The sequence below is a fragment of the Astyanax mexicanus genome, chromosome 5 (assembly GCF_023375975.1).
Source record: "Astyanax mexicanus isolate ESR-SI-001 chromosome 5, AstMex3_surface, whole genome shotgun sequence".
NCBI lineage: Eukaryota > Metazoa > Chordata > Actinopteri > Characiformes > Acestrorhamphidae > Astyanax > Astyanax mexicanus.
In genome coordinates this window covers 57,875,216-57,899,538 of record NC_064412.1, presented here as the reverse complement: position 1 = coordinate 57,899,538, position 24,323 = coordinate 57,875,216, and the positions used below count along the sequence as shown (strand labels likewise).

The 24,323-nt window shown below is 36.6% G+C and overlaps 1 protein-coding gene across 12 annotated transcripts in view; it reads left to right on the top strand.

Annotated features, from left to right (window-relative positions):
* ptprt (protein tyrosine phosphatase receptor type T) overlaps positions 1-24,323 on the top strand; it is a 248,900-nt gene that overhangs the window by 157,273 nt on the left and 67,304 nt on the right. For 5 of the 12 annotated variants that reach the window (XM_049479917.1, XM_049479919.1, XM_049479913.1 and 2 more), the window contains 2 exons: positions 5,356-5,491; positions 11,753-11,785. In XM_049479917.1, coding sequence (XP_049335874.1) covers positions 5,356-5,491; positions 11,753-11,785 — 169 coding nt within the window. Of the gene's footprint in view, positions 1-5,355; positions 5,492-11,752; positions 11,786-21,290; positions 21,321-24,323 lie in introns of all 12 variants that reach the window. The other 7 variants (XM_049479923.1, XM_049479920.1, XM_049479924.1 and 4 more) reach the window with 4 other exon arrangements.

Below are 24,323 nucleotides of genomic sequence, written 5' to 3'. Positions count from 1 at the left end.
TGGACTGCTCCAGGAAAGGAAGAGCAAGAGTTCTGTTTGTTGTTATTAGCCCAATAACCCAAAATAAGAAGATAATAAGAATATTTTCATTTGGACGTACTGTATCATGTATATCAGTTCTTATATTTTTAGATTTTATTTTTATAGATAATTTTGTGTATTTTGTGTCCTAAATCTTGAAAGCATTTAACAGTTGGTTTACTTAAGCATTTGTTTTTTTCCACCCCTCCCCCCTGTGTAATACAGACAGTATAATTATATAATATTCCCATGGTATTGTATGCAAATACACAAGTTTAAACCCATTGTAGAACAGAAAGAAATCAGATTAAGGATTTAATCCGAACCTCAAAATACTTAAAATGCTGAATCCTAAACTAATGGTTTTCAGCGTATTAAAGCATCACTCCGGGATCTACAGCAGAGTAATGCTGCCCCCCAGAAAGTTCCCTGAACCCTGAATGTCGTATCTTGTTTACATGACTGCAGGATGACTAATCTTAATCCCGGTCCAGAGATTATAATCCTTTTAGAGGCACTCGAGTGTAATGCTTTAATCCTGTCTGCGTATAAACAATAGCGCTCGTCTGTGTGTCACTCTGCCGGGTCTCTGAGATGCCATCGTAGATAATCCCTCGCTCTGCAGATAAATGAAGTTCTCTGTGGGGATGAGGAGGGACGGATCTCCGCCGCCGTGGCAGAGCACCAGATCCTGCCCACCCGCATACAGCAGGGATTATGTTTTAATATCACAGGCTTTAGTAATAATTCCTTTTTGATACTTAATTTTACCCCGGCCCAAAATAAAATGGATTTACATGTTCTTTTTAGGCAAACAAGCCAGGCCTGTGGGTGTGAGGAAATGTATGGTGAGTGGTTTTTAATCACAGGGAGATTAGAGCTGACTTTTTTCCTCCTCTTTTAATATAAAAGAACACTTCAGTCTTACGGGAGCGATGCAGACGAAACACTGTGATCCTGCTTTTAGCAGCGATCCCGGTCCTCGGGGAGTCGGGGATGAAACAGGAGATAGTGAAGAGAGGGAGGCGGCCGGAGGGAATCTGAGGGGTTTTGGGGGAATTCGCTGAGATTGTGAAGAAAAGGATCTTGCTTGTGGGATAAATAAATAAATACAGATGTGATTCAGGCTCTTACTGATTATTATTATTACATTGGTATTACATTATTGAGATGATTCCTCGAGAGATTCGTCATCCCTCGCCTTCTTCCAAAGGGTTGATTTTTTTTGTTTATTCCTTGAAAGCCGGTTAATGATGAAAAAATAGACGTGAAAATATTCTAGGAAAACTTGATGTTTTTTTGGACAAGGTTGAGAATCAGAGAGTAAAAATCCTTCTATTAATAATTAAAACCTCGGTAACAGATAATTCAGGTAATTTATATATATCAATATGTTGTGTGATAGCTGAGGTTTTGCTACAGATTAAAATGTAGGTTAGGATTAGTTTTAAATGTATGTTACAGTACAGGTCTAAAATAAGGCATGATTAGGTTTAGGCATAGTTTAAGTGTCAGTTAAGGCTTGGTTAAAATCTTAGGTTAGATTAAGATTAAGTTTAAGAGGTTGATCAAAAATTCTGGTTAAGATTAGGCTAAAATTACGATCAGGTGTAGGTTAAGGTATAGGTGATGGTTGGATTCAGGTGTAAATTAAGGTATAGATTAAGGAGTAGATTAAGATTAGATTATAATCTGGTTCAGCTGTACAGTAGAAGGTTATTGTTGTTTATAGAGGAGGTTTAGATTATGTCTGAAGCAGCAGAAGCTGATGGAGAGAAAGAGGTGTGTAAAGAGCTCGGTGGTGTCGGTGAGACCCGTACGCCGTGGTGAAGCGGTGTGAGGCGGGATTGGGTCGTGGTGGAGGAGGAGGGGTAGGAGCTTAGCTAAATGATTGGTCAGAACCGTGTTAAATCAGTCAGATTGTGGGGTTAGCGTTCGATAGCGTTCAATATCAGAAAATATATAAAAACAACCAGATGGGCTCTCAGCTGCGCGAGAGTGTGTGTGCGAGTGTGTGTGTAAGAGTGTGTGTGCGCGAGAGTGTGTGTGCGAGTGTGTGTGTTTGTGTGAGAGAGTGTGTGTGTAAGAGTGTGTGTGCGCGAGAGTGTGAGTATCTTGGGGTGAACACTCACCAGCATGAACTGCTGAACCCAATCAGATTCAGGCAGAGAGAGATGGGCTAGCACTGACAGGAGGTGATAACCTATCTACATCTCTCTCTCTCTCTCTCTCTCTCTCTCTCTCTCTCTCTCTCATTCTCTCTCTCTATCTATCTCTTTATTTCTCTCTCTCTATCTATCTCTTTATTTCTCTCTCTCTATCTATCTCTTTATTTCTCTCTCTCTATCTATCTCTTTATTTCTCTCTCTCTATCTGTCTTTCCATTTCTCTCTGTCTCTCTATCTATATCTTTATTTCTCTCTCTCTATCTATCTCTTTATTTCTCTCTCTCTATCTGTCTTTCCATTTCTCTCTCTCTCTTTCTCTCTATCTCTTTATTTATCTCTCTCTATCTGTCTTTCCATTTCTATCTCTATCTTCCTCTCTCTCTTTCTCTCTCTTTCTCTCTATCTTTATTAACCTCTCTCTCTCTCTCTCTCTCTGTGTCTCTCTCTCTGTCTCTCTCTCTCTGCCACAGATCCACCTGTTATCACCTGAAAGATCAACATGATTAAACATCAAAAGCAGATTTAGCAGATTTTAGATACTAACTGATCCTAGAAACTGTAGCATTAAATCAGGAATTAATTTCAGTTAATGTTTTAAACTATATATATATATATATATATATATATATATAAATCTTCTTGCATATAAATGTGTTAAAAGATGACTTTATTATGGATGTCAAAAGCAAGGAAAAAAGTTGCTTTAACCAATGTTTTAAATTTAAATAACCTGACGTTATGACATTTCAGCCCATAATTCAAGGCCTTCTTCAGAAATACCATATATCACAGTATATATGATGAAGACCTTGAAGCATAGGCTGAAACATCATGTGTATTATTAAATAAATATGTCTGTTTTTGCAGTATGGAAAGGAAACTGTACTGTAGAAATAGAACCATCGATGACTCAAACCTGATCTCATATATATATATATATATATATATGTAATAAGGTATGGCTATTCACTGTATACCTGTAACTCTACCTCTTCACTACTTTACTTTAACTGATGCTCTCAAACACTTTATTAAGAGACAAGAAATTCAAGTAATTAACTCTTGATGAGTTCAGCACAGCTGTTAACTGAAAGCCTGAATTCCAGGAGACTCTACCTCATAAAACTGACTGAGAAAATCCAGCAGAGATGTTCAAAGCTGATCATCTAAACAAGAGGAGATACTTTGAAGAATCTAAAAGATAAAACATATTCTGTTTTATTTACCCCTTTTTATTTGTTCTATGACTTAATATATTTTTCTTTATAGTTTGAATGACTTCAGTATTAATCTACAATGTTTTATGGTGATTGGTCTGATTAATTGAAACTGTGTTGGGTGTAATAAACACCAGCAGCTCATTAGTAGTGAATAGTGATTTTCTCTGGGAGGAGTGAGACGCTTGCTGAAGGTGTGTTAGTGATCAGGGCTGCAGTGTTTGTTAATAGTGACGCCTCGTCTGTTAGTGAAGCTGAAAGACCTGCAGACGGGTAAATGGGAGTCAGTGGCCTCAATTACGCTCTTAAAAGAACTGTAACTGCAGTAGGGGGTCAGCAAGGAGCAGAAACACTGCAAATTACAAATGTGCTAATGACAGACACACACACACACCTAACACACACACACTCACTAACACACACTCTAACACACACACACTCACACACACACAAACTCTAACACACACACTCTCTAACACACACACAATCACAGCCACACATGACTTTCTCCACCTTTATCCGGCTCTGTAGTTTCTACCTCACTGATACTCTCTCTGATCAACTGCAGTCCCAGGAGTTAATGTGGCTGGAAGTCTCTGTCGGAGTGTGTGTGCGTGTGTGTTTGTGTGTATGTTTGTGTGTGTGTGTGTGTGTCACTTCTGCATGGTGGTTGTCATCATACACATTATCACACACCCGTAGTCATAACCCGACCCACAGTAACAGCAGAGTCATGTCTGCACTCCTGTATCTCTGTGTTCCTGAATGAACTGCTGTTTCTCTCTGTTAAAAAGGGTTCTAAAAGGATCTTTATTTAAAAATATACAGGTTAAAAAAGTAATTTAGCTTTTTAAGCACTTTTAAGTTATATTAATATACACACTTAACACATTGATCCCACAGTATATTAGGTACAGTATATGCAGTAATATGTGTGTTTAGATGCACATTAACAATTGCACAAAAAAACAATATACTAATATATTACTAAAGGTGATGAAGGCACTGCTAAGAGTTATATTAGTATAGGTAAAAAGCCAGGTGTAAACTCCCCACAAATATGCACCATAATTCAATTATGATCTGATCACTTGCCAATCAATCAACATCTTTTTTTCTCTGATTAAAATGTTTATTTCTGACTTCAGAATAGTTTAGAAATCTAATAGCTTTTACTGCTTGTAAAAGAAGAAGAAGAAGAAGAAGAAGAAGAAGAAGAAGAATAGAGCCCTAACCTTTCAAAACCTTTTACATGAACACCTTTTCTATGTCAGAAATGAAATCACTACCCAATGCCTATTAGGAAATGTTTAATAGAGGTTGTTTAAATGTTATTTTGCCTTATCAGTCTTAAAAGTGACATTTATTCAGTATTACATCATGTAAACATCTGCATTTATGCTTTCTGCAAATGCAAGTCTTTTAATAACAAAAATAAACTAAAGTAAACACAAAACTGGATAAGTAAACAGGGAAGTAACAGATAACAGGAAACACCTGGGGACAGGTAATTAGGGGGCAGAGCTACAAGAGAAGAAAGGTAAATAAACAAATAGAGACAGACAGGAGAGGAACTTACATAAATTATTGAAATTACATAAATTACATTTCTGCAAGTAAATGCATCACCGCTAGTAATAAAAGGATTGTTAATGTGTAATAGCACAGTTATAACATATTATAATCCATCGTGGGACCAATGGTTCTTATTATTATATTATATTATATTATATTATCCTGTCTAGAACCCTTTTTGCTAAGAGTGGATATGTAAGTGTGTGTATGTGAGGATCTGTAATGAATGCACGGCTGCGTGTTCAGTGTGTGTGTAGTGTGTGTGTAGTGTGTAGTGTGTATGTATAGTGTGTGTTTAGTGTGTATTCTGGGCAGCTCTTGTCTCAGTTAAACGTCTCTCTGGTTTCTCTGTGACGTATCGCTGGCTGTTTCAGGTGCCTCCACCCAGAACTCGAACGCGGTGGAGCCGGAGAAGCAGGTGGACAGCACGGTGAAGATGGCCGGAGTCATCGCAGGAATCCTCATGTTCATCATCATCCTGCTGGGGGTGGTCCTCACCTTCAAACGCAGGTACCAGAGCCTCACCTGTACCGTTTACCTGCAGAGAGAGTTCACCTGCTTCTACTGGAGAGAAGAGCTTCTCAACGCTGGTCCTGAGCTCCCGTAACTACAGATAAACTAAAATACTGATAAATATAAAGCTGATATGCTTTACTATACTGATCTTAACCTGAGGAATTACTTAATTACTTACTAATCAGTATTGTTACATACATCCTAAAAACAGCCATTAGATAAACATAAAACACACAATAAAATAGATAAAATCTAATATGCTTGTTATTGTAAGAGACGAAAGTAAAATTAACACAAATTAAATTACCCAACCTGTATTTCTGTAGAAGAATACATCACCAGTAGTTTTAAATGGGTTGTTAATGTGTAATAGCACAGTTATAACAAACAGAAACAAAACAGTTACAGATATTGTTTATTAATAATGTTGCTTAAACAAAGTACACATAAATCTATTAAACAATTTAATTCTATATGTATTAAAATATAAAACAACTCATTATCTGATAAAATATTATTATAAAAGTGCAAGCATTTTTAAGCAATTTTATGCAATTAAAGCAAAAAAGTTGATAAAAAAAAGTTGATGATAAAAACAAAAATCTGTAGTATTTATAGAAATTATATTTTCTGTAAATATTCATCCCATTTTATAATAATTGTATTTAATAACTGTGTAGTTACACATTAACAATCGATGTAATAACAATGTAACTACTGGTAAATTACACAGTGATACGGATTAATTACAGTTGTACACATATACAATATGTACAAGAACTCAGGACCAGGATTGAGAAGTTTCTGAAAGATAGAATGTGGTGAAAATATATAATAAGTGAATAATATATAAAATAGTAGGTTAACAGATGTTTACTTTGTTAAACATGATATATGTGTAATATGTTTGTTTTTAAATTGTGGTAGAGTTTGGGTGGATTAGCCAATAGCGGTTAGCCATTAACGGTTAGCCCTTAGCAGTTAGCCATTAGCAGTTAGCAGCTAGCTTAGCAGTTAGCATTGTTTTTCTGACACATCCAGCTTTTGTGTCTTCTGGTGAAACATGCACACTGGCTTCCCTTCATCGCTTCACTGTCTTTCACCACCTCAACTCACCATCCCTTCCTAAATCACCCCTAAATTACCCCACAACTCACCCCAGCTCACCCCGACTCACCCCAACTCACCCCAACTCACCCCATCCCCTCATTCCAGCTACATTATGCTTACCCTCATACTAAAACCAAAAGAAAAGAGAACCCGGTGCTCCTCACACATGGGTTCTTCACTCTTTACAAACACTATACACACACTATACACACACACACTTGTTTCGAGTCTAATTCTGAGCTGAAAGGACAATTTTTGAGTCTATTTCCAGAACTTTGAGAAGCTCCTGGTCTGAACATTTCACCCACATAACATGTGCTTCCATCCCACTGTACCATACTGACTCATACTCCCAGAATCCCGAGCAGTACAGGAAGAGGATCTCAGCACTGTTCATTTATCAATAAATCATTTATCATTTATTAATACATTACAGATAACACTTTACAATAAGGGCACATATATTAACAGTACTTAAAAAATAATGTCTCATCTAATAACCTTTTGCTAACTATCACTAGTTAAGACATCATTAATTATTAGAAGATCTTTTAACTTTCAAATTTCTCAATTCATTGTTATTATTATTTACAATATTTTACAATTCTACAAGCAATAACTTAATTTAGTTGAGACATTTACTTTATTAAACCACTTAACAGTAATGTTTATTACTGTAGTAAATACTGTTATTTGTGACCCTTATTGTAAAGGGTTGGCAAATTACATCATTATTAGTGATGCATAGTAATTATAATTATACAAAGCAAATATCAAGCCACAGTTCAGTTTTACTGAACCAACATCAACTGCAGCAGCAGGGTGTTTTCACTTGTTTTATTTTTCAATGACGTTCAAACTGTAAACACATAATTTATTCTTATTTTTCTTCTTATTATTCCTTCTTCTTATGATTAATTAAGAGAATTAGTACACAACTTTTGTGCATTTAGAGGTGAGGAAGGTGTACTTTTCCCGTCGTTATGATAGCAGCCCTAAATCAATACATGAACTTTGTGTAATAAAAGCACTACCAGCTGCTTATTAGCAGTGAGAGTCAATCAGTCCAGTAGATTTATGGGGCAGTTCATTAGCAATTTTTGTACAATGCATTTGGAAAGTCTTCAGACTCTTTTAATTTTTGCAGTGGGCTTGTTCTAAAATAATATATATATAATACATAAATATATATAAATAAACCATAATATTCTCACACTTGGACATTTGGAACACCTCCCATATTATTAGTGCATTCCTAGGAACCAATAAGCAACAGCCGCACATCTTCTCAGAAGTTAGAAAACAGAGCGTTCTACTTTAATGTGGACCAGAAGGAGTGAGATGGAAATGTTGTGACCTTACGTGGGGAGTGATGAACAGAGTCCATGCATATGACTCACAGGCAGGAACAGCACGGCGGTTACATCTCTCTCTATGCGATCAATAATATTGAATTGCTGTGGATTTAGAGAAAGACAGGGCTCATTTTATCCCACCTTCTTCTCTTCTTCTGTCCTCTGTGTTTACATTAGCGCCACATTTACTGCTGGATCTCAGCATATAAAGCTCAGGGTCAGGGGTCAGCGTTCCTCTGCTGGAGGAACCGATCCGGACGCTGCAGGTCCGATATTGTAATTAATAAAAACAGAGCGTTTAGTGAGTGTTGAGGCAGACAGTGTGTGGGAGGCGGCAGAGTCAGGGGTCGCATGTAAATTGAGGCCAGCAGTGAGTATTTGTGGGAAAGTAAACCAAGAGCCAAGTCATACGCTTTAAACACACGCCTCGATATCAGGCTTTAGTTCAACCAGTGCTCTGGAGTTCCTCTGGAGTTCCTTTAGAGTTCCTCTGAAGTTCCTCAAGAGTTTCTCTGGAGTTCCTAGATAGATAGATACTTTATTTATCCCGAAGAAAATTTAGGAATGACTCTGGAGTTCTTAACACAGCAAATTCTGTTTTTGGAATAAACTCCCTGAGAGTGCATATGCCTGACCATCGAATATACTCTTTAACAGAGTTAAAGTAACTCTTTTCTCTTTTAACTATATTTAGGATATCAAGCTTTAGCTCAACCAGTTTCTTTGGAGTTCTTCTGGAGTTCTTCTGGAGTTTCTCTAGAGTTCTTCTGGAGTTCCTATAGAGTTCCTCTGGAGTTCCTCGGGAGTTTCTCTGGAGTTCCTCTGGAGTTTCTCTAGAGTTCTTCTGGAGTTCTTCTGGAGTTTCTCTAGAGTTCTTCTGGAGTTCCTATAGAGTTCCTCTGGAGTTCCTCGGGAGTTTCTCTGGAGTTCCTCTGGAGTTTCTCTAGAGTTCTTCTGGAGTTCTTCTGGAGTTTCTCTAGAGTTCTTCTGGAGTTCCTTTGGAGTTTCTATAGAGTTTCTCTGGAGTTTCTCTAGAGTTCCTCTGGAGTTCCTATAGAGTTCCTCTGGAGTTCCACTGGAGTTTCTCTGGAGTTCCTCTGGCGTTCCTCTGGAGTTCCTCTGGAGTTTCTCTAGAGTTCCTCTGGAGTTCCTCTGGCGTTCCTCTGGAGTTCCTATAGAGTTCCTCTGCAGTTCCTCTGGAGTTTCTCTGGAGTTCCTCTGGCGTTCCTCTGGAGTTCCTCTGGCGTTCCTCTGGAGTTCCTCTGGAGTTCCTATAGAGTTCCTCTGGAGTTCCTATAGAGTTTCTCTGGAGTTCCTCTGGAGTTCTTCTGGAGTTTGTCTAGAGTTCCTCTGGAGTTCCTATAGAGTTCCTCTGGAGTTCCTCTGGAGTTCTTCTGGAGTTTGTCTAGAGTTCCTCTGGAGTTTCTCTGGAGTTCCTCTAGAGTTACACTAGTAGTCAAACTTTACAGTGCAGAATATGGTAACTTGCTCTTATAGCCAACAACACGTCGGTTGGGCAAACAACCATCATATAAAATATAATAAAATATAAAAATGGAAGGGAGCCCTGGTGGGTAAGACTACACACTGATGGTAAGCTGGGACCTTGGAATAAACTCTGAAATAAACTCTACACTGCCAAAGAGTTCCCCTCAACTCAACTCAACTATTTAACACTTTCACAGATATTTGTTTAACTCCAGATTTTGAACTCTGGTCTTGCAGAAGCGATTGTTGATTGTTGATTGTCGATAGTCGATAGTCTCTCACCACCCGAAGTCTGTCTGAGCAGCTCGAGCGACGCAGACGGTGAATGAGGAGCCAAAACAGCTTAAGTCTACAAGATCCCTGAACATCCGGCTTCTTTGGATCATCTATATTTCATCCGGCAACACAGACGGTTAAGCTGGGCATTGATGCTTCGCAAATTGTGGAGTTTTTCGCGACTCTCAACCACCCTGAATAATTTAGGAGAAGTAAAAACTGGTCTGGACGCAGTAAACTGCGCATTTAATCTTTCAGAGACGGTGAAACATATGTTTTATGAAGGCTCTACAGATAGGCCTCGTTTTCTGAAAGTTAATAATACAAGCATGGATGGAACGCACAGGCTGTCCTTAATGGCAAATTGATGTTTCTTCTTCTTTTTGCTAATAAAAAGCTGCCGCCCCAGGCAGCAGCAGAACAGCAGAACAGCAGAAGCACCTTTTAGTGACTCCAGGATGACGTTAACTGAATTATTAACAATGAAAATATTTTGCTGAAACTTCAGCTCTTTTACAGAATGAGATTCTGTAAGTTTGACCACGGCAGCTTTTGGTCACAAAAGAAAGAAGCTGATGGAAAATGGAGAGCTGACTGTTTTTATATTAGAGCACATTCTCATTTTATTATATTAACAAGTTCTGTTCTCTAGATCTGCACTGTAAACATTCTTGTAAGAGGTGTGATGATACACATGTTATGGTATATTTTTAATACTTAAAATACATGTGGGACTTACAGAAATTCTGCTGTCCATATTGCCCAAAGCCAAACAAAGTTTAAAAACATGAAGTCGTTATTTTTAACCTTTGAACCCTAGCAAATATTGGTGTGTTTTTTCTCAGTTTTTGTCAGTTTCCCTTTCACTAGTTATAATACAGTTATGTACAAGATTTCTTTATACCAAAATACATTGAGCTGCTCAAAAATGTCATAGTTTGAGATGTAAATGCTTCCAATTTTTTTTTTTACTTATTTTTGAATGAACAGACTTTAAATCAATTCAGACAAGAGTTTTCTTTTCAATAATAGTTAGATTAGAGTGTATACTAGTGGAAAGAATAAGGATTTTGATGATCGTTCATTATATGGTTTATTACTGTGACAGAATACATGAGCAGCAGCAGGCGGATTTATTTTTATTGATATTTCCACCTCTAGGATGCAGATTGATAAGACCTTGATAAGGCCAATATTCCTACCTAATGAACACTGGACATTTAGTACACTGGATATTATATAATCAAATATTATTTGATTTCTTTCCTCATATAAATATTTTAGAAGCACTAGAAGTAAATGCTTTTGGCTGAAAAAAAAAGCTTCTTTGTAGTTTTTATATATATTTTTATTTTTTGACGAATCAGCATAATCAATGACGCATTATAATGAAAGAATATGCATGTACTGTGGAAATATGAAGGTAAATCTCTTCTTTAGGTTTATTTCACAACAGATTTCTCATAAACACTTCAGTTCAGCGTGAGCTCAGAGCTTCTTTTAGAAACAATATATGTATCATGTTTGTGCCGTTTTGAGTGATTAAGCTGTATAAATAATTTTTATAAATGTTTTTTACTGGATGTACGTCACTGGGGTTGGGAGTGTTCACACTGATGTGAACCGACACTCGAGAACTCGGAGTACTGTTCAGTTCCACACTGCGCCAAACAGCAGACAGATAGATACTTAAATTACTTAAGTATTTTACTTAAAGTATTTAATTTCAGATTACTCTAAACTCATTTCCATCCCAACACTCACTCACTCAGCTTCTCCATTCCAGCTGAAGGTGAAGATCTCACGCAGGGTCACCTGTTACTGTTCACCTGTAATCACACGCTTTAATCACACTGAACACTACTGAGATGCTACCTGCTGAACTGATGAGCGTGGTGTGTGTGTGTACTTGTGTGTGTGTGTGTGTGTGTGTGTGTTTGAGTGAGTTTATGAGTGTGTTCCTCTAAAGCTCTAGTCTCATTATATTTTGTCTTTTATTCCTCCTCCTCTGGGCTGCGTCCGCTAGAGAAATCCACACCTGGAGAACTCTGAGTGTGGGGTATTGTATGTTTATTTCTAGCTACGCATCCTCAGCCCGTTTTTACCACATTAAACCGATTTTTGTTGATCCTCATTCGTGTCGTATTTAGTTTTGTATATTTTTATTTCTCATTCACATTTTAACACATGCATGAGTCTGTATCAGTTGGTGAGCACGTCTGAGATGTACATATATATTTATACAGTATATAAATCACTGATTCTTGAGAATTTGGATGAAACTGGTTTTAATTTAGAAAACTTTAAGGTCTTGGCAGTTTAGAAAATTACAGGTGCAACTTCCTCATATTTACTTAGTAAAATAAGTGATTTTCCAGTTGTTTATCCACCTTGTTTCTCCTCGGTTTACTATCTACTTCAGATATCTTCTTTAAAGCAAAGCTGATATTTGTTATATAAAATTAATGGTGGTTATGCGTTATGGTTGTTACAGTATTAAAATATTAAGAGAAAACATTAAACTTAGGGTAGCGTGAATTAACTTAGCGTGAATGAAGTTTACTGATTTTATTGCCTTTTATAAAATATCTGATGGTGGTAATGAACCATAGAAAATAATAGGAGTGTAGATATAATACATAATACTTAATTATTACTTTGTTTTTTTATTAAGATGAAATGATTAGGAAATGAAATGGTTAAGATATGAAATGATATATCTGAGGACAGCTGGTTTTATGGTCAGTAGGCTTCCATATATTTATTAAATTGCTAAAAAATAAAAATAAATCTTTAAAAGAAACAGACATGTTTACAAAGGAACTCCTGATTATAGTCTTAATGTTATAAATATTCAACAGAATCAGCATTTTCTCTATGTTGAAAATGTTTTGTCCAGATTCTCAAGAATCAGTAAAATGATGGTGGTTTCTCACTTTTGCTTGATGTGAGTGTGTTTGAATTATTTCATTGTTTTTTTTTTTTTTTTTGCTATTTAATGTTTTATCAGATTTAGATCATTGTTCCACATTTTATAGTATAATTTATTTAATTTTGGGTTAAAAGAATTAAAGGACACTAATACTATCATGCAGGCCAGACGTGAAGTAGACACACGCGAATACTTTACATAAAGTTTATTGACCAAATGGTTTAAGTTATATGAGTTAAGTGTAATGGGCTTGGATAGCATCACACACAGTGATAAACAAAAGGGTTTTTCATTTATGGTGAATTCACATAGGTAAAGGGCAAGGCAAAAATAATAGTCTAAATACTACTTTAAAATTAGGAAACAAACAAAATAAACTCTTAGTAAAAGAGCTAGTGAACTAGATTCAATATTCTGCGAGAAGCTACTGAACAAGAGGGGTGTATATATGTATTGTAACACAGAACAGGTGTGAGCAATCAGAAGCTGGGAGAGCATGAACGTCAACGCGTCACATGATCAGCAGAGTCTGGAAGGTCCAGTGTGAATGCATGCTGGGAGTTGGAGTCTTTAATGTGAGAAACAGAAGTGCAGAGCAGGCAAACTCTATTTTTTTTCCATACAGTTAAAGTTAAAGGCAGCTGTGGTTATTTTCGTGAAAATAAAAATATTGGTTATTAATGCTATTAATTTAAATAACTAAGTTTATATACAGAGGTGTCACCTAAAATCATTAAGAGACCATTGTGGCTGTTTCCTTCTTTTCTTTTTTTACGTCTCCAACACAGATTTAAAAGGTCCATGAGTATTAAATCATTTCTAAAGAGTGTAATGTATTATATCTGATATTTTTATTTGTGTAGATCTTAACTACTTACTGGGGATGGAAAATATTATGATTATTATGATTTATACTGACTTCCAGGATATGAGCATCTAATAATACCTTAGTGTCAGTATTCCACACATTTCTTTCAGTGTTTTGTTTTAATTGATGATTTATTTTTATTTTTCTCGTTGACGCTCATTACTATCTGTGAGGTGGAGTGATCTGCAGGGTGTGTTTATGAGAGTAGGAGTGTAATTTGTAGAGCGAGGGTCTCGCGGCCGGTAGATCACCTTTACAGAAGCAGCATTAGCGCAGTAAATCCCGTGATACCAGAGCGACCGCGAGAAGAGCTCTTCACACACTCGTTTCCCTCGTGAAGGATTTCAAACACCACTTTACTCCACAAACCAGGCCAGACAGTGATTATTCCCCTGTAAAAATGTCACGACCCGTCCTCGAGTGCCCCGCTGAGCTCCGACTAGCTTCTGATTTTATACAGGAAGCAAAAAGAGAGATACTCCCACACCCAGACCACCTACACAAGAGCTGTGTGTGTGTTTCTGTGTGTATATGTGTGTGTGTATTTGTGTAGAAGTGTGTGTGTTTACGTAAGTGTGTGTGTGTGTGTGTGTGTGTGTGTGGAGAATTTAGCATAAAGCTGGTCTGCTCTGTTTTTCTGTGTTGTGTCTATAATATTATAAAATCCAAACAGTCCCAGAGTCATGCATTATTGAAGAGATAAGGCCGGTGGAGGGAGATCACGCAGAAAGAAATCATTATTAGGAGTTTAATCATTTATAAAATTCACAAATCAATTCAGGAAGATACTGCAGAGTCCCGATTTGCTGAGTTTTTACAGTAAAAATAAGCAGCAGATGAAAAAAATACTTTACATTAATATATATATATATATATATATATATATATATATATATATATATATATATATATATATATATATATATAAGCTAAAAGCATTACTGTCTCCCCATCTAATGCTCTAGTCACAATCTACATATAAATATATAATAAAAATGTAATTCCTAATATTATATCCATACTTACCACAAGTGCTAAAATGCTAGATATAATACAATTACAGAAGTACAATTGTGAATAAAAGATTCACTATATTGGTTTTAAATGTAAAAAAAAAAAACTTTTTTTGGTTTTTGTTTACAAAAAGTTTGTTTCCATGCATTATATTGCTGTACTTTTTTTTTTTTTTTTTTTGTCACAGGACTCCACTTGTTGGAACATGGTTAATTCTGGTTATTTGTTTTTTTTATCATGCATGCATTTAAACAGTATATTTTCAAATCGCATTATTTAGCCTTTTCCCATACAGAGGTTAAGCATAGTGCTAGGCTATATTTTCCTTCCAATGGCTCCAAATAGCTGCATCGTTAAAATAGCAATCCGCCAAACACAGAGCCAAAATTAACCACACCCATGATTAATTAGAAAAACATGACTTTTGAGCTTTGAGTGTTTCAAACTGTGCTAGGTGTACTTTACGATAGCAAAGACACACTGGCATGCCCATAAATCAAGCACAGTTAATGACTCGTCTACACATAAAGCCAAAATAGGGCCCTTAAATGTATTTGTCTCAAAGATTTGAAAGTGATTAGACATACTGTAAAGACATTTTCAGCTAAAAAACAGCTTCATACTTTCCTACTGATGGTCTGAGATCTGTACATTTGCACCGGATGATCAGATCCAACTCATTTTAGTACAGATTTCTCTATGCTGTTTTAGATATTTCAGATACATTTTTTGATTGATTATTTTAAAAACAGTAAAGTCTGCAGTGCTAAGCATTGATTTTATTTTTTACAGCAGCTTAACTTTACTCTTGTTTGGTGATTCAGATGAAATTAGGTTTTTTAGATGAAATGTGGGTTTTATAGAAGTGTCTAGGTGTCCAGGTTCACAGACACAAAATCAGATATCAGTCAATTAGCCAACATATTGAGATTCAATCAAGTGAGATTTTATTTTAAATTATTAATGCAATGTTAGTAAACAGGCAGGTCAATAAACCACAGCAATCCGTTTATATACTGATGTATCAGCTGCTCACCATCAGATCCCGGCTCCGTAAACTCCTCCCGATTTTGCATTCTCCGTTTTTAATTACGACCTTTCTCATTTAATACGGAGCCCCGCTCTCGCGCCGACTCTCGCGCTGACTCTCGCGCCATCACGCCTGAACAAAGCACTTTTAATATCCGCCCAACTCCAGAGTCAATAGCGGCTTCTCAATATATCCTCACCTACACACATTATATCAACAAACTGCACCCCTGACACCTCTCCGCCGCCTTTTATTTAAGGAGGGCTGCCCAAATCCCTCTCTATTATCTCCAGTGTACTTCAGTCTGAGTCAATAGAGGAGAGAGAGAGAGAGAGAGAGAGAGAGAGATACAGAGAGAGAGAGAGAGAGATACAGAGAGAGAGACAGACAGAGAGAGCAGATATTAGGAACCTTAAAATAACAGAGTGTTTCGGAGCAGAGAGGAGAGGAGCTGCCTGGTTTACCTGAGCTATAAAACCTTCATTATTGGAGGAACGTTGAGTAGGAACAGCTCGGATCATTAGAGGGCGTTGATATGCGCGAGCCGCTGCATTATTCCTGCATTATTCCTCCCTCGATCAGCATTACTGCGCTGCGAGAGGAGGGGTCCGGCCTGGGCTAAGTGTCCATTTGGTTTCCATTCAAGTCCCAGGCCATTAAACACAACACACACACACACATACTATATACACACACACACACATATACAGTACACACACACACACACACATATATCCACACACACATATATATCCACAGCGCACTTACACACACACACACACACACACAAATATACGCACTCTGCAGCAATGCACCGCAGCCCCATGCTATCCATAAGGGAGCGGCAATTGCTCCGTTGCATCAGGTGCGCACATTATTCCTTTCGCCCTTGTGGACCAGCAGAGCAGGACAGGCTCAGAGCTCCAGCAGATTAATAATAGATGGTTGGTAATGGATGGAGGGTGAGATGTTCTGAGAACGGTGTGAGACGACTAAACGAGTGTGACCTTGCACTGTGTGAAAGTGTGCAGCCTTTTATCTTTTAACTCTTCACTTCTAATGGAGCATGTGAGGGTGTGTTCACGAGACTGTGTGACACACTCTGTGTACGGATGGTATGGTTTGTACGGAGTGTATAGATGTATTGATTGTATAGAGTTTATGGAGTGTATGGAGTGTACAGAGTGTACTCAGAGTGTATGAAGTGTATGGCGTGTATAGAGTATATAAAGTGTATGGACAGTATGGGGTTAATGTAGTGTATAGAGTGTATATATGTATGGAGTGTATAGAATGTATGAAGTGAATAGAGTTTATAGAGGGTATGAAGTGTATAGAGTGCATAGAGAGTGTATAGAGTGTATAGAGTGAATAGAGAGTGTTTAGAGGGTATAGAGTGTATAGAATGAATAGAGAGTGTATAGAGTGAACAGAGAGTGTATGGAGTGTATGGAGTGTATATTGTATAAAGTATATGGGGGTTTGGAGTGTATATAATGTATAGAGTACATGGAGTGTACAGAGAGTGTATGGAGTCTATAGAGCGTATAGAGTGTATAGAGTGCACAGAGTGTATGGAGTGTATAAAGTGTATGGAGTGTATATAATTTAGTGAGTATTTGGAGTGTATGGAGTTTACGGAGTGTATAAAGTGTATAAAGTGTATAGAGTGTATAGAGTGAATGGAGAGTGTATAGAGTGTATAGAGTGAATAGAGAGTGTTTAGAGGGTATAGAGTGTATAGAATGAATAGAGAGTGTATAGAGTGCATAGAGAGTGTATAGAGGGTATAGAGTGTATAGAGTGAATGGAGAGTGTATGGAGTGTATGGAGTGTATAGATTGTAGAGAGTATATGGAGTGTATAGAGTGTATAGAGTGTACTGAATTTGTGTATGGAGCAGATCCAGTTTTCACTAATTTGCACGTGTAACCATCAAGCATGTGTGTATAACCTCACAAATTGTGTGTGTGTGTGTGTGTGTGTGTGTGTGTGTGTGTGTGTGTGTGCGCAACTGTAACAACAACAGCAAAAACAGTGATAATAAGTGTCACTATTAACTGTGTAGTTACACAGTAACAACTATTGTAATAGCAGTGTAACTACTGGTGAAGTAGTGACACATTGCTACAGATTCAAAACAGTTGTATAGGTAGGTTATGTAATTGCATATATGCATGTGTGTATACATATGTATATATCCTCAATAGCTCTTATTTTGTGCATAATTAGTGACCGTTTTTGTTTTAATACTAAAAATCATTACAAATATTCAGCTACGTCTATCTTACACATAGTATAATACACAGGTGTAATTATGTAACCTGTGCAACTGTAATTAGTCTGTAATTAAACAATGTGTACTTTACTGGTAGTTACACTGTTATTACATGATTATAAACATGTAACTACACAGTTATTAGATTTTATTAGACACAGATTATAAAATGGGGCCAAAAATTGTGTAGACATGCTCCAAGATGTATTAATTTTTATATTGGCTTCCATTAAAAGGTAAAATGCTGTTTATATGAGTGTTAAAGTTGCTGATTTGAGGCTTGGTTCTGACAGGGACGATACTAAATGCTGTATATATTAAGAAGCTGTTAAGCGGCTGGCAGCTCCTTACATTTCATACTCTATTAATATTTATAAATATCTTGGCCGGCCCCGGCTCTCCCCACTTCACTCTGCTTTATTAATATTATAAGAACAGTGTCAGCAGGCTGTTTAAAGGGCCGTTGAGATGAGACGGTGGGAGACGGATGTCCTGGTCCGGTGCGGACGCTGCTGTCTACCGGCATGGCCGGTTTCCAAATTACGCTTTATAGCTTTAGCCGCGGCGCTCGGCGCAGGCTAACGGCTGTTTATTTGATCAGATTTGGAGTCGGTTTGCGAGTGCGTGTTAAATCCAGTATAAAGTACTTGTATAAATGCTGTAGAGGAGAGCCTGTGATTGGCTGTGTGGGCTTAACTGCTAAATAATGATGAATAAATTATTTTCAAAGCGGATTTTATCAAAAACCGTGCAGATCTAGCCTGGCTGAATACTCCACAGATTCCTCTGAAGCATAATGTTACTTAAAAATAAAAGGAAGTTCAAGGAAGTCCAAGTATTTACCAATCAATACTATAGAAAAGCCACTTATGGCTCTATAAAAACAAAATAAATAAAACAAAATAAAGTTTGTAAAGGAGTTTTGGGTGTGAAAAGCCTTTTAAAACGGCACAGAGACTTTCTATCTTTGAAGTAAAGATTCTATAGACTTTAAAATGCATTTAACTCTGTCATTTTTAACACTCACATTACAAATTATTTTCTTAAGATCTTGGTAATAGACTTTATTATATGTATTATATGTGTGTTATAGGGATGCAGTGGTACAGTGCGCCCATGGTTTATCAATGTATCAATATAATCAGAGCTCTAACATGCAGTAATAGTTTATTTTCCAGTACTTCACCAGTACTCACACTCACAGAGGTACTATTAAATTAAAAAAAAGGCACAGATTAAGTCAAATCACAAAATTAACATAATTTTTTTTTTTGAACTGGAAGTAAACATTATTTACTCATTTAAATGATCTAAACATAAAAGCACTGATCATTATAATATTCAAAAAATATTATTCATTTATGGAAATAATGACATTAAAGCAGTTCTTTATTACTATTACGATGCAAGTGCAAGGTGTACTTTTCCCATCGTTATGATAGCGAAGACACACTGACACACCCTGTCTAAAGCTGCATGATGCAGAGAATGGCTATAAAAGGCTATCAGGTCTTTATGATCGTGATCTTCTGGAGGTGTTTGCGTTGAGCTCGTCGTGGGCGTGTTGAAGAAGAGTAAAGTTCACTATTGCAGCTCAGTGTTGCTCAGGCTTAAAAATGAGGGACTTTTGTTTAAAAACTGGTTAAAAACAGGTTAAAAACTGCTTATCCATCTCCTGCTTCACTTTCTAAACTCCTCTGTCTACCTGCTCTACCTCTTCTTCTGTGTGTCTCTCATGTCCTTCTCTCGACCTTCATCTGAATGTGCAGCTAAAAAGCCTAGCGTTTAATTAGCATCCCATCCGTTATCACACAAACAAACACCTAGCACACACACACTCATACACACACACACACATACACACACTCACACATTCCATTTCCATCCTCTTCCTCCTGCTCTTCATCACTTTTAGGCCTTTCTGTCATTTGAACGAGAGCCAGTTGTGCTGTTTCACGTCTAATGTTTGATTAACTGTCTGCAGGTAATGTTTAAAATGCACGGCTCTGATTGGATAAGGTAGATATGAGCCTTTTAGCAGCGCAGCTCTGTACTAAAAACTCACTGATTTAGTGATTAGCTCTCAGGCTTAGACGTAGTAATGGCCGGCATAAACCACTAACGGGCTAATTTTCCCAACATTGATGCAGGAAAAACTTCCCATAAAAAACATCGATTGCATCAGTTTCAATTACCCAATTTGCATAATGCTATCTGGGCTTCATTGGAGCTCATTCAGAAACGTTTAGGATGTTCTTTAAAACAAAGTCTTAGGATTGGTTCTATGTTTGACTCAAGACTAGACCTGGATAGAGTTTAGTCACAGTCTAGAATCAGAGATTACCCTCTAAAAATCAAGGTGCTACAACAGGTTCTTTGAGGGATTCCATAGAACAGGGGTGTCCATTTTTTTATCAATATATAAAATACCCTAAGGGTTAGTCTGGCTTTCCAAAAAAAGTATTATTTATAAAATATTTAAAATATTGTATCCAAAATATGAAAAAATAAATTCATTTGCAGTCCAGTCAGAGAAATGAATCATTCTTCATTTTAACTTATATATTACTTCAGTAACACAACACTGTAAAAAACAAAACTTTTAATTGTTCTCATTAATGTTATGTGTAAGTCAGCTGACCAAAAAAAAATGTATAAACATATAAAATATAAGTTTACTAGAGCAAATTTATCACCTAAACTAATATAGTTGGTCTAACTAAAAACATTTTTTTTTTAGTTTGCCAAGATTTAATATTTATAGTGTTTATACATTTAAAAATTAATTATCTGAACTAAAATTAAACAGAACTTAAAACTTTTAGTTAAATTTGAATTGCCCTCAAAACGTAAACAATGTAGTGCAGTAAATTACCTTAAATGTTTGAGTTTCGCAACGTTTTGTTGTTTAAATTGCAGCATGGTACAATATCACCATTTATACTGTACCTCCATTTTTATGTATTGGACACCCCTGCCATAGAAAAATAAAAAAAAAATTGTTGAGTAACCTTTATAGTAAATTTTTCAAAACCTATTTTAGCACCTTTATTTTTAAGAGTGTAGTCTCAACAAATAGAAAACACCAGCGGTGGGCAACTCCAGTCCTGGAGGGCTGGATTTCTGTAGAGTTTTGGGATTTTCCAGCTCAAACACACCTAATTTTACCCATCTGTTAGTTAATTAGTTAATTAGTTAATTAACTAATTAATTCCCAGGTGTAGTAAGTTCATTACAGAAGGTAAATCAGTGAACTCAGCAGGACTCCAGCCCCCAGTTCTCCAGCCTATCACAGCCCAGCAGCTCTCAGCCCACAGGTCTTCTCCATTCTCCCTCTCAGCTGTCTTTGTTTGATTTTTGCCGATCACTAATCAATGCGTTTGTTCTTTTTTTGGGGGCTGTTTCCATTTTTTTGTCCCACTGCTTTGTCTTGATGCTTCAGAAGAAATGCGTATTCCTACTCTTACTACCTGTAAGTAGCACGCCACTAAAACTCCAGCTTTATCAGTGATTGTTCCCCCTTTTGTTGACTTCTGTGCTTTCCTGAAATCCCAGTGATAAATGTTTACCCACTTATGATTTACCACCCGTCTGTTAAACTCACATCCTGCTCTAGCTTTTAATCAGAACTTTAGGAATGTCAATATACACTTTTAGTATAGTTTTTTTAGTGCTTTTAGCAGACAAAAAAACTCATTAACCCAATTAACCATATTAATATTTTTAATCTGTATAACAGTACAGTTCACTGTACTAAAGTCTTAGAACGTTTATAAAGCTTATAAAGTTTTTAGGGTAGTAAATGTTTATTTTCTCTAAAGATCAATCAAATAAACACAATAAAAGATTAAGTATATTGTTCATATGATGTACAGGGTGAATCAAAATCATAGTACACCGCCAAATTTTAGAAACGTCAAATACAACTTTTAATTTTTGTTCTATTTTTCTTTTTATTTGACTTTTGACTGTATAAGATATTCTGTAAATAGCTTTAAAATCATTTTTAAGGTGATACAAAGGGTTAACCTCACTGTTTACTAATTTACTAAAGTACGATCCTATCCAGGCAAGCTCTGTTTTCAGTACAGATTGAATTTGAATTCAGGTTTGTATGAGCATTCAATAGTTTTTATATTTTAAGTTTGTTGAGACTTAATATTTAGTTTTTATTCTGTACATATGAAAATGAATTGTCTGAACTAAAATAAATAATAAAATAAATAAAATCAAAAAATACGGTGCAATATGGTACATCACCATTTTTATATACATTTTCAAAGACTTTGAACAGTTTATTATGTTAAGAAGACACTTTTAGCCCTTTTTTAATCTTTTTTAGCAGTTCTGTATATCTAACACCGTGAAGTCAATAGTTTGATGTAGCACATTGAGTAGAAGTAACCGGACAGTCAGAGCATCTTCATGCATCTCCATATTGTTTTATCACTCACAGCCTCGTCCATAAACTCTAAAACACCTCAGTGATCTCTCAGCCCGTTAGCTTTTAAACTCACTGTGAGCTCATGCTAATCCGGCTCTCCTCCTGAGAGAAACTTGCCTCCGGTTACGGATTCTCCAGGAAACAGCTCGACTCTACTGTCTCAAATCCCTTTCAGCTCTGGAGTTTCCTCAGACCTCTTCCATTCGGCCTCAGCTCTGCCTCCTGCCTCGGGGGGGTCGCTCGGCTCAGTGTGGGTCTGAGTGCAGCTCTGGGATGTTTGCCGTCGTGTGTTACAGGATTTAAGAGCAGAGTTTCTTTTTTCTCTTCAAACACGGATAAAAGTCAGAACTCAGCGTCATCACAGATACTCACAGTCTGGAGTTCTGATCTTTACACAACTTGTTTTAACAGCACTGGTTCACACTCAGCAAGAATAGATCTATAATTTACTAAAAATGTGTTATTTACATTTTGATTTATTAAATTTAGCAGATGTTCTAAGATAGAGCAGTGTAGAGAAGTGGTGCACTGTCTATTAAGACATTAAGACTATTTAAGACATTACTTAAACACTTTTTTTATTTTTTAGTGTCCATGTGTTGACTTTTATTCTTTCTCCATGAAGAACTCTGTGTGTGTCTGTGTGTGTGGTGGATAAATATTTTTTATAGTAATGAATATGTTTTTACATGTTAACAGTGGAAATATAAAGAGATAGGGTGGTAGAGCAGTAGAGAAATAGAGCAGTTGAGTGGTAGAACAGTAGAGAGATTGAGAGATATAGTTTTAAATATATATGTAGTGTTAGAGTGATATAGAGATAGATCAATAGATACATTGAGAGGTGGTAGAGAAATAGAGCAGTATAAATATAAAGCAATGTAGAGGTAACTCGGTAGAGCAGTAGAGAGGTAGAGTAGTAGCGAAGTGGAGAAATAGAGTGGTCAAGAGGTAAAGCAAAGTAGAGGGATAAAGTGGTAGAGTGAGTTATAGAGATAGAGCGTTAGAGAGGTAGACCACAAGAGAGATCGAGAAATAGACCAACATAGAGATAAAAGAGTAGCGAGGTAGAGCAGTAGAGAGAGTGAGAGGTAGAGTGGTAGAGAGATAGAGTGGTAAAGTAAGGTATAGAAATAGAGTGGTAGAGCAGTAGAGTGAAGTATAGAGATAGAGCGGTAAAGCGATGGTATGGAGATGGAGAGCATTAGAGTAAGGTATAGAAATAAAGTGAGTGGTAGAGTGAGGTGTAGAAATAGAGTGATAGAGCAGTAGAGTGAGGTGTACAGATAGAGCAGTGGAGGGATGTAGAGCGTGTGGTGTAAATGGTTGCTCTGACCCGGTGCAGAATAACCTCATATTTAATAAAGAGCCGTTTTGACTGAGATTTAATGCCGTATCTGTATTAGAGAGAGAGGGTGTTATCTTTATTAGACTCTGGGAGAATCGATTTAGAACTTTTTTTATAAAGTTAGTGGTTCAGATTAAGACTGCTCTGTCCTACAGTGAGCTCTCTGTGAGGGACGAATAATGAAGAGCTATGAGCAGATTTTACATGATTTATTTGAAGAGAAATGTAACTTATTTTTTAATTCTCTGCATAATTCGGTGTATTAGGTGAACCTACTCAGACTCAGAGTTTTTGGTGTGATGTAGTTTATTGCAGATAAAATCAGATGTTTACATATTATTCAATGACCTTCTTCTCAAATTATCTCAGATAGTCTCGGATAGTCTTTCCATCACAGTTTGATCTTTCAAAGTGTCTCAGATTCCCTACACTTAACCATTTTCCTGCTTTAGAACATCAACTTTAAACAAACTCACTGTTCACTTGTTACATAATATATCCAGATACCATTTGAATCATATCATTTATTTACTTCACCGAGCAGTGGTTTTAATGCTATGGCTGATTGGTGTAAATATCAAATTTGAATGTTTTACTGCACTAAAATCCACTACTAACATCTTAAATTCGAATTTGATTAATTAACATTAATAAAATACTAAAGCAATTTGGGATCACTTAAG